Genomic DNA, 11,455 nt, shown 5'->3' with positions numbered 1-11,455 from the left:
ATATTAAACATTCTGGAGCAGTTTTCTCAGCAGAAGGCCTAACAGACACAGGAAAGGTGGCATCAGTCAACTCTCAGCACATTAAGACAAGTTCACTTATACAGAAAGATGAATAAAAAGAGTTGAGATTCATCAATAAGAGATGTTTGAAAATAATTGCTTTATGAGGCTATGTAAAAAAAATGATTTTCATAAATTATTTGCTAATCATCTAACAGCAGATATTCCTGTTTGACTTTGAAAAACTATAGATAGAAAATTCACACTCTATTTACAAAACTGATCAATATTTAGCTTTAGACACTGAAATAAGTATGAGTAATGTAAGTATCAACAATTAATGACCATATATTCTTAACGGTTTTTTGAAACAAACATGAAAACTACTAAGAAATTCTAAGCACAGTGAAAAAAGGAATGTTTAAAATTATTTTTAGCAATAGGTCTGCTTGGGTTTCAACTAAGATCAAAACTTGTTTTCTTATCTGAGATATAATGACCAGATTCTGGTAATAAAGAAATGTTTTTCTTTAAAGCCTTAAATAAGAGTCTAAATATTTGGGCTATTTTTCCCTCTTAAAAATAAATTTAGAATTTTTTTCTTTCAACAATAAATTGTGCTTTAAATTTGGCCCAGCATCTATTTCCCTGAATTTTACACACACACACACACACACACACACACACACACACACGTACAAAGTGCATTAGGCTGAGGCAAAATCTGGACCTTCCTGGGAGACCAAGGAATCATTAATTTGAGGTCTTATGGGAGCTTGGAAATAATTTTGTTTTGATTTTTACTGGGGCAAAACTGAGACCAAGAGAGGTTGTACAGGCTTGCCTAGAATCACACATTTGGTAGTTGCAAATCTGGACCAGAGCCTCGATTCTTATGAAGCAAAGTGAATTAAGATGACCTGGGTTCTAGCACAGACTTCATCAATAAGGCAATCTCTGGTCAGTGCCTTCACTTCTCTGGATTTCACTGTTCCCAGTGAAAAACGCTGAAAGTCACTTTGAACACAGGCAGTCCCAAGCACCTCCTGGAAAGGGGTGTTTCTAGTTGCTGTAATTACAGGAGGGTGTGACTGACTGCCATCTGTGCTCTGGGTTCTGTAATTCATATCCTGCAAAAAGAACAACATCCTCCCAAACATTGCAGTGTTCCCCCACCTTGCATCCTGTGTTGAGAAATATTGGGTGACCTATTACCACTCCAGGGCTCTTTTCATGGTAACTCATTTCCCAGCTAACTCTGAGTGGCGGTGGAAATCTGACTTAAATGACTCTGCTTTTAGTTTGTCAAGTCACTTTTTGGAATTTCCATTTTGGCATATCTGCATTCTATTTTAAGAACTTTAGTTAGAAAAGGTTATGTTATATTGGATTCAAATGAAAAATACGTCATCTTTAGGTGGCCAAAATACATTTTTTAAAATAACTAATTTCCAAATGTAGACTGCCATAAAAACATTTAATTGTGTGATATAACCTTTTAAATAATTTCAGGTTTTTAAAAAAATACATTTTTGTAATAGGCTGTGGCATGATATATAACTTATTGGTAAAATTTCAAGCTTAAATTTTAAATATTTTGATATCTGGTCATTAAATCTTGCCCATGTCTATGATTTACAAATGAAACCACAAATGCCACAACTAAGTAGAAGCAAAAAAGTAAAACATACTCTATGAATTATATCACAAGTAAATAAAAAATACTGTATTCCTTTAAACAAATATACGTATAAGAGCTTCATAACTCAAAGCACGATATGCAAGACGGTTTAAGGAGAGGTTGCAATTTTGCAACAGGAAGTCTGTACAGCTCCTCCAGGCAGTAGCTGTGAAGGAAATACCTGTGTTTCAGAAACTTGTTTCCATGTGTTCGTGACACTTTCGCATCCAGGCCTCAATATTTATAAATTTATGCATTTTGCAAGCTCACAGTACCTTATTCCTCATAATTATGAATGCATGCAATGACATTTCATCCTTTCATGTGAAAATTCTAAACTTCATCGTAACATAAAAGTTAAAACTTGAAAATCAGCCTACACTTTGAAATGAAAGGATCAAAAATGTCAGACATTGCAGAATACTGGTTCCTAATAGAGCTCTTTTTATTTGTTCACTGTTCTTCAGTCATTTTTGTTGGTTTGTTACAAAATGCAGTCTTGATTCTTTATTTAAACAGTACTTAAGCTAAACTGTTCATGCCATGCAAAAATAACATTTTATGTACTTCTCTGGGGAGGGCTTCCCATTTTTTTAGTTCACAGGCATTATTAACTGCATTTTTAAGAAACAAGTTTTTATTTTTTTTTTTTTTTATTGCTTTTGTAACTAGTCACATGCTGGTTTCACGTGTGGGGCAATAACCTGTGTCTCCTGGATTAGAATGAATTTCTGGGGCAAACAAGTGGTTTTCCATCTTGCACCCTTCTTGACTACTGTCCTTTTTGATATCACTCACAGCATGGTAAATGTCTTGCCTACAGTTGTGACCTGTGTCCTGTGGGGAGGAAGAGCCCATGCTGCCCTCTTCTCTTAAAGGGTCTCTCCCATCGCTAGGCTTATCTGCAAAGCAATTTGGGCTGGAGTCCACCTGCTTCTCCTCCCTTGCCCCTGGGAGCTCTAAGAAGTCTTCGTCTTCACCAGTATCTATTTCAGTGAAGCTCCTCCTCTCTCTTGAAGAGAAAGGGAACAGTTTCTGCTTGGGAAACCTGGGGGACAGCCCTTTGGAAGGTCCCTGACAAGGTGCTGAGACCTCAGCAACCAGCAAGGGTCTGTCTCCTTGGGATGGGGTTTCTTCTAAGAGGATGGTACTGATGTGCTGTGGGGTGGTGAGCGAAAAGTCAGCTGTCGTGACTGGCAGTGGCCTGGCTGTGCTGGGTGGGGTCTGTGGTGCACTGCCTCTATTTTCCTTAAAGTTCACTTTGAGGGATCTGGACTTTAGTGGGTTGCTGCCTTTTAGAGAGCTCTTAGGACTGTCGGTGGCATTGTCAGACTGCAAAGGACTGTGTGGCCCACACTGGGAGCCACTGGCATCGAGGTTCACAGTTATGTCGACTGGGGCATACTCCAGCGTGCCATCCCTGGCAGCAGGCCCTTTCTCTCTGGATAGAGTTAGAAATGGGGGGCCCCTAGCTCTTTGGTGCTCTTCTGTCCCTGGGAAGTCGGTTGGGAACTTCATCTGCAAATGAGAGGCGGAGGGTGGTGGCAGGGGTGATTTCTCCGTCTCCGTGAAGTCGGTGGCACAGCTGGTAAAACTGTCAATGCTAGAGGTGCTCTTCATGTCCACGATGACCTCAGTCTGTGCCACGGCCAGCTGCTCCTGCGGACACACCACTTCTTCCATTTCAATCTCTTCTTCATAAGCAGATGGCCTCTCAGGCTTTTCTTGGCAGTCTGGGTTTGGGTGAGAATGAGGCTGTGTCTTGGTGATTTCATTGTACAGCATCTCCAGTTTCTGGGCACTCAGATGCTGTGGGCTGGAGGAAGACATGTTATTCAGCTGCTCGTGGGAGTCTTTTTGGCTAACCTCCTGGTACTTATTCTCGAAAGACTTGTTGGAGCTTGTTTCCGACAGAGCCTTCCTGGCCCACTTCCACCGGCTTGGAGACAGGTGATTGTCGTCGACGGAGTCCTTCGTATTGGTGGACTCTCCAGCCTTCTCGACAGCCACATCTATCAGTTCCATACTTCGAGCGAAGGCATCTTTTAAGTTCATAGAAACGATGCTTCCATTCCTTTTGGCCCGCTCAAGAGCCTCCCTCCTTTTAATTGCTTTCTCTTGGCGTTTCTGCTCCTTGTAAAACTCAGAAAAATTGTTCACAATAATTGGGATAGGAAGGGCAATAACCAGAACACCAGCAATACAGCACAGGCCTCCCACAATTTTCCCTAGTAATGTTTTTGGGTAAATGTCACCATAACCAACAGTGGTCATGGTGATGGTGGCCCACCAAAATGATGCAGGGATACTGGTGAACTTGGTAGCATCTTCATCCTTCTCAGCAAAAAATACCAGGCTGGAAAATATCATTATCCCCATGGCCAGAAACAATATCAACAAGCCCAGTTCATTGTAACTCCGCCTAAGGGTGAAACCCAGAGACTGCAGGCCTGTTGAATGCCGGGCGAGTTTCAGGATCCTGAGGATGCGCATGATTCGGAAGATCTGGACCACGCGCCTCACATTTTGGAACTGCAGCACACTCTTGTTGGACTCCGTGAGAAAAATGGTGACATAGTATGGCAAGATGGCCAGCAAATCAATGACATTCAGTGGACCTTTAAAGAACTTCCATTTGTTTGGTGAGGATAAGAATCGCAACAGGTACTCCATGGTAAACCACGCAATACACACAGCCTCCACATGTGCTAATTGGCGATTATCATTAGGTTGTCCAAATTCGTCTGTTTCCTGCAGCTCTGGCAGCGTGTTGAGAGACAAAGCAATGGTGGAAAGCACGATGAACAGGATAGACACAATGGCCAGGATCTGGAAAAGAGAAAAGTCCAAGTCAGCAAATCCTTAGTTGCTTAGGCAGCTAGGAGACAGATGGGTTGGGGATTCTTTAACTTAATATGGAATGCTCCAAGTACTTCCAAAATTATAAGAAGGTAATTTTGCCACTTAAAATTCCCTAACTAATACAAATACTTCACTTAGAAGCCTAATGTAAATTTAAATTCCATTCCCCCCTCCACATTTATTGTTCTTAGGAACAAGTATATGGGCATCCACCATTTGGATGAGGGCCCACATATGGCTGGAATAGTTTTTGGGGGAGTAATGATCTCTCCTCTCTTAGTTATCTGTAATTTCTCTCTTAACCACATGGTTTGTGTTTCCTTAAGGGAATTGTTTTACATGCCACATAAGCTAGACAGAATTGATCTCTAGGAATTTCAGTCTACAATTAAAAACATAAACTCAGACCAACACTTGGAGAGAGAACATGGCACTCAGTACAACACTGCTTCTTCTAACAGATACTATTCACGTGGCAGGCACTGATATCAGAACCAAGTCAGTATAGCCTTTGTCCTCAGATGTGTGGACTTCTGGCCATCATCATGTGGAAAAGGAAGATTATATGCTAACTTCATTCAGTGCAGGAAGGTTTCATAAAGAAGAGCTTGAAGAACATCCCCAATGATTTCAGTGAAGGGCTGACATTCCAGGTGGCATGATGTCAGACAGGGAAAGAAAGAGGAAGAGCTCAGAATGAAGTAAGGAGAGGACTAGTGACTGGGTTTTAGAGTCAGACAGTCTGAGCTCTGAGACCTGGCTTTACCACTTATTGGGTGACCTTAGGCAAGTTATTTAACCTCTCCATCTCAAAGTACAGATCTGTTGAATAAAGGAAACAATCATAGCTACTTCATGGTGCTTATAAAAATTACATGGTACACAGACATCACTAAATAAATGAAATGACCCAGGACTGCAGTCTGGAAGGATAAAGGCCAAGGACAGGTATGTGGAATATCTGTAAAGCCATACAAGATACAGACAGCCCAAGTGGGGATTTTCTCACCAAAACCTCGTGTTCTAGATTTATGGGGCAAGCAGAAGGATGAAGAGTTGAGGGTAATGCAAAGGAAATGTTTCTTTGCTTAGTTAAAGTGTGCATTTAGTATACTCAATTCTTGGTGAAGTAGGAAACCTCTCTTACTTAGTTTAGGTCTGGCTTGGTTTCATCTGACCTTTGCCAGTGACCTGGGAGGTGTCACTGGTTTCAGTTATCATATTTAGCTCTGAGAAAAATATTCTGATAGTGACTGTTTCATTTAGAGATTAAGCATCTAGTAAATATTTCAAAGGGCGGTGATTAGACACTTTGACACCATGCAGCTCAGTACACATTAGATTGTTTAAAAATTAGTTTACATCAGGACTTCTGACTTATTCTTCCCTGCATTTCCTTCTTTTCATCTCTCTAAATTTCTCCACTTCTGAGTTATTCTCCTTTCACTTCATTTCCTCCTTTCTCCTCTTATGCCTCCTTTATGTCTTTTTTTTGGGTGGGGGGAGGTCTTCCTCTGTTACCCCCGCTGCAGTGTGGTGGTGTAATCTCGGCTCACTGGCTCACTAACCTCTGCCTCCCAGGCTCAAGCAATTCTCCCTCAGGCCTTGATCTCAGCCACCTAAGTAGCTGGGACTACAGGTAGGCACCACCATGCCTGGCTAATTTTTTTGTATTTTCATCAGAGATGGGGTTTTGCCCTGCTGCCCAGGCTTGTCTTCTACTCCTGAGCTCAAGTGATCCACCTGCCTTGGCCTCTCAAAGTACTGGGAGCCACTGCTCCTGGCCCTTTTACATCTTTCATTGTTTTCTTTATTCTCTTCTTCTAGCTTCCATCTTTCCTCCTTAAATTGCTATAAAGTGAAACCATAGTATAATGCATTTCAGAATGTGTTGTAGAGGGTAAATAAAAATTTATGGAAGTGCAGTTTTTAATATTAGTGTTTTATACTTTTTTCTTAGAACTAGGTTAAATACTTTTTACTTGAGAGTACTTCAGAATTTCCTTTAAAAATGTGGATCAGTGAATCACAATAGAAAAACAAAAGTTCTCTTTAACTCCTCTAAGAGGCTGTGAAGGCTAAAGTTAGAAACTCTCTTGAGAAGGTTTAGATAAATCCCTGGCTAATAGATTCAGATGGTTGTAAAGGCAAGTTGGGAATGCTCACCTTGAATCCCTACACTCAGAGGCCAATGGCAGGGTAACATGCACAATATTCTGTCACTAAAATATTCCCGAAAAATCACTGGTCATATCGCATCCATTGCTATGCTCTTACCATAAGGAACCAAGATGTTTTCTGGGAGGTCATGCTGTTGCTAATACATCTTTGGGCGTTTTAAGTATTGGGATTACTGCCATTCTTCTTGTACTGACAATCCATACTCTAGATTTTCCATATCTAATCAATTCATTTGTACATTTTGAATGCATTTTACTGATGTTTGTTTATCACTTCAAAAAGAGAGGAGAGAAGTAGATATGCAAATGAGTCCATTCTATTGTCTTCCAATCTTCTGGCAAAGAATAAAGTGGAAAGTCCAAGGTGGGCCTTCAGTCCTTGATTCCACAATCAGAGCTAGACTGTAGGTTACTTTACTTCTGCAGCTAATTTTGGGAAATGATGATAAAACATGGTAGAGTCGTGCTGTAGTCTATTGTCTAGTTGACCACAGCTTAACAAATATGGCCACTTTAACACTTGGAAATTTAGCATATGCACAACAGGACTTAGGGCACATTCTTGAAGACAAATAATTACTAAAGGAAAAACTAATCATTCAAGCCCTTAGCCATTCCACATTCATTTTAAAGAGAACCATGGGTACTGAAGTGCATTATTATCTCTCTCATGTTGAAATTTAATTTGTCAAAAACCATTTGCCTTCAATGTAGAGGAAGGACTTATTCTAAACATCTTGTGAAGCTGGAGTTCTCCCAGAAAGGCAGCACTTTAGACAAATTATTCAATAAATACCGAGGTGATATGTGGTACAATAAGCGAAATGCTTTTTTTTGTCTTATTGTAGAGTTTTTTTAAAAACACAATAAATATAATAAATGTGAAATTTTGCGTTAAGCTTGAGGATGCACTTCAAAACATGACTATTTAATGTAGCAAGCTCTTATGGCACTTATGTCGCAGGGCAGGTCTCACTAATGCAGTCCTCCATAACAGCTATTTCAGGGCTGACAGAGTGGTTAAATATTAAAACCTGAAAGAGCCAATGCCCTTATACAAAGGCTGGAATGTAACAAAAGTCCAAGAGTTTTGCCCAGGCCTTTCTTGGGCCCTGAAGCATGACAAAATAATGAAGGAATTCTTAACGGGATGCATTTAGGATGAAGCAAGTTTTATTGGGGGCTAAGGAAACTCCCTAGGCCTCCACAAATAAGTTTTTCAGGGGTCTGAAGGAGCTCTCCAAACTTCCATGATTTAGCAGGAGACAAGATAAGAATAATCACCCCAGCACCTGGACCCATTTAGATTAAGTAAATTTACTGAGGCTCCAGAGGAAGCTCTTCAGGACTCAGATCTTAGTTATAGATTAGAAGAAGTTAATCACTTATGTCTTTAGATGAATGCACACTTACATGTAGACATATAGTTTAGAAGGTATATAAGCTCTGGAAAACTTTGTAATTTTGAGTTGGTCTGGGAATAATTTCCAGGCCTTCTCCCTGTACCCAGTTACAGAAATAAACTCCCTCCTTTCCCAGTTCATCTGCATTTTATTATTGGGCCATGAGAATAAGCAGCCTGACCCTTGGTTTGGTCTGGGAACACTTGGGTATTACTTCACTTACCATAACCATGCAAAAGTTAGAACCTCACTGCCTCAGGTGTTTTTTGTTCCTTTGTTTGTTTTGAGACAGGGTCTGGCTCTGTCACCCAGGCTGGAGTGCAGTGGCACAATCTTGGCTCACTGCAACCTACACCTCTCAGGCTTAAGTGATTCTCATGCCTCAGCCTCCCAAATAGCTGGGACTACAGGTGTAAGCCACCATGCTCAGCTAATTTTTGTATTTTTAGTAGAGACAGGGTTACACTATGTTGGTCAGGCTGGTCTCCAATGCCTGGCCTCAAATTGATCCACCCGCTTTGGCTTCTTAAAGTGGTGGGATTACAGTCATGAGTTACCATGCCCGACCTGCCTGAGGTTTTTAATCCCTTTCACCTCCAACAACTGACCTCTAGAGCTGGCAGGAGTGAACTATTTCAGCTCTAACAAACAGAATTATGTGTGTATATGGCCAGGGAAGTGGAGATTCCAAGCAATTAACTTCATGATGTTGGTTGATTTCCTTTTGGAAATTTGGGTTAGGTCATCTGCAAGGTTCATTTAACCTCTAACGCAGAGGTGATTATCTATCTAAACTAAAACATTTTACTAATTCCGGTCATGTCTGTCAACCAAACCCAGGACAAGTCACAATTGATGCTGTCATTTTAGTCGAATGTCCAAAGTAAAATTTTGTTATATAATGAGTAAAACCTTCAAAAGAGAAGACTGAAAAATATTGTGCTGTGTATGTTCTAAGCATTTAGTTACTGAAAATAGACATTCTTTCTGGATACAACATTTTTTCCCTCTTGAATCATTTGGGTGATTACGTTATTTTTTCACTTAGACACGGACGTTCTCAGGATCACAGGGAGTTCAGAAGAGAGCTCTGAGTGCTCGCATTAGTAGGTACTAATGTTGGCTGGATTGAATTCTGTTTATGGGAGAAAGTAAAGCAGCCAGAGACCTGCCTCAATTGAACCAGCTTGTTGATTTTAGTCCTTAGAAGATAATAGATGTTTTGTGGTGGAAAGAAGCACAGGACCAGCAATTCAAATACATGGCTATACCTCTGCTGGCTGCATGCACAAGCCAGGTCCCTCTGAGCTTCAGCTCTCTCATCTGCAAAAAGAGGTGCCTCATACTTGCCTCGGCTGCCTCAAAGGGTTGTTAAGGATCAAACTGGATCATGCACATGAAAGCATCCTGCCAAGTGCATAATGTGATAAGTGTAAGAAATGCTGGAGATGTGTTTTGAAAAGGCCTTTAGTTGTTTTTTTATTCCTTCTCAATGCTGGCTAAACTGTATATCTTCCAGTTAAATACAATTCCAGGACTATTTAGTGCTTATTTTTAACACTTTCGAACACATTCATCTAAGCAATGGTTTGCATGACAAACCTAGACAATTGAATCTTTTTTTTCCTTAGGACTGAAATACCTAGTTTGCCAATGTTTATTAAAGAGTTAAACTGGACAGATCCAAGACGGCCGATTAGGAGCAGCTTAGGATTGCAGCTCCCAGTGAAAGCGTGGAGGATGAGTGGACGCCGCATTTCCAGATGGATTTTTATTGCCCACAGACCAGGAGATTCCCAGGCAGAGGAGCCCCACGGGTCACAAGCATGACTGTTTTGGCTGGCGTGGCTGTTTTGGCCAGTGCCCCAGTGCGGCAGTTCTCTGTACAAAATACACGGTTCCAGGTGCCATTTTAGCTGGCGTTTGGAGCTCCTGGGTAACAGAGTCTCCCATTCAACTGATAAAAAAGGGGACTGAAACAGGGAGCTAGGCCAGGAGATTCCGGGGAAAAAAGCACCACGAATATCAGCATGGCTGTTTCAGCTAGTGCAGTGGGTCGCTGCAAGGGAAATCACACAGATCCTGGCACATTTTCAACAAGCGACTAGAACACCTGGGAGACAGTTCAACTAAAAAAAAGAAAAGGGGGGTCTGAGGCAGGGAGCCAAGTGATCAGTCTCGGCTGGTCCCACCCCCACAAAGCAACAGCAAACTGCCTGTAATCCCAGCACTTTGGGAGGCCGAGACGGGTGGATCACGAGGTCAAGAGATCGAGACCATCCTGGTCAACATGGTGAAACCCCATCTCTACTAAAAATACAAAAAATTAGCTGGGCATGGTGGCATGTGCCTGTAATCCCAGCTACTCAGGAGGCTGAGGCAGGAGAATTGCCTGAACCCAGGAGGTGGAGGTTGCGGTGAGCCGAGATCACGCCATTGCACTCCAGCCTGGGTAACAAGAGTGAAACTCTGTCTCAAGAGAAAAAAAAAAGCAATCTGAAATGCTCTGGATTGAGAGTTTCACAGCAAGCACAGCTGAACCCAGGAGGGTCCAGCTCTGTTGGGGAGGGGCGTCTGCCATTACCGAGGCAGTCCACTACTACGGAGGTAGTCCGCCATTGCTGAGGCAGCCCGTCATTACAGAGAGAATCCGCCATTATAGACATGGGCCACCATTGCTGAGGCAGTTCTAACTATATGCGTATAAACAGGGCTGCAGGGAAGTTCACACAGGAGCTGGGCGGAGCCCACAGAAGCTCAGCAAAGCCTCTGCAGGCAGACAGTGACTAGGCTGCCTCCTCGCTGGGCAGGGCAGCCCTGTAAAAAGGCAACAGCACAACAGAAACTCATAAATAGTGCCCTAACTCCCTGGGACAGAGCACCTGGGGAAAAAAAAGGGAGTTTATGAGTTCTGCTGCAGCAGACTTAAACATAACTGCCCAGCAGCTCTGAATGAACAACGGAGCTCACAGCTCAGCACCTGAGCTCCTATAAAGGACAGACTGTCTCCTCAAGCAGCTCCCTGACTCCCGTATATCCAAAGAGTCACCTCATAAAGGGAACTCAGACTGACATCTGATGGGTATCCTTCTGGGACAAAGATAGCAAAAGAAACTGACAGCACCCCTTACTGTTCTGCAGCCACTGCAGGTGATCCCCAGGCAAGCAGGGCCTGGAGTGGACCTCAGCAGTCCTACAGCAGAGGGGCCTGACTGTTAGAAGGAAAACTAAGAAACAGAAAGAAATAACTTCATCATTAACAAACTGGACATCCACTCAGAGACCCAATCTGAAAGTCAACAACTACAAAGATGACAGGTGGATAAATC

At 42.1% G+C, this 11,455-nt stretch overlaps 1 protein-coding gene across 1 annotated transcript in view; it reads right to left on the bottom strand.

The window, feature by feature from the left end:
• Window positions 1-384: 384 nt before the first annotated feature.
• KCNB2 (potassium voltage-gated channel subfamily B member 2) overlaps window positions 385-11,455 on the bottom strand; it is a 400,644-nt gene continuing 389,573 nt past the window's right edge. The window contains exon 3 of the mRNA XM_012463771.2: window positions 385-4,510. Within this exon, the coding sequence (XP_012319194.1) occupies window positions 2,354-4,510 (2,157 nt within the window). The 3' untranslated portion in view covers window positions 385-2,353. The remainder of the gene's footprint in view (window positions 4,511-11,455) is intronic.

This window comes from Aotus nancymaae, unplaced genomic scaffold (assembly GCF_030222135.1).
Source record: "Aotus nancymaae isolate 86718 unplaced genomic scaffold, 86718_ANA_hifiasm-v0.15.2.pri h1tg000036l, whole genome shotgun sequence".
Lineage (NCBI taxonomy): Eukaryota > Metazoa > Chordata > Mammalia > Primates > Aotidae > Aotus > Aotus nancymaae.
Note: the sequence above shows the minus strand (reverse complement) of the source record. Positions and strands in the feature narration are given on the sequence as shown.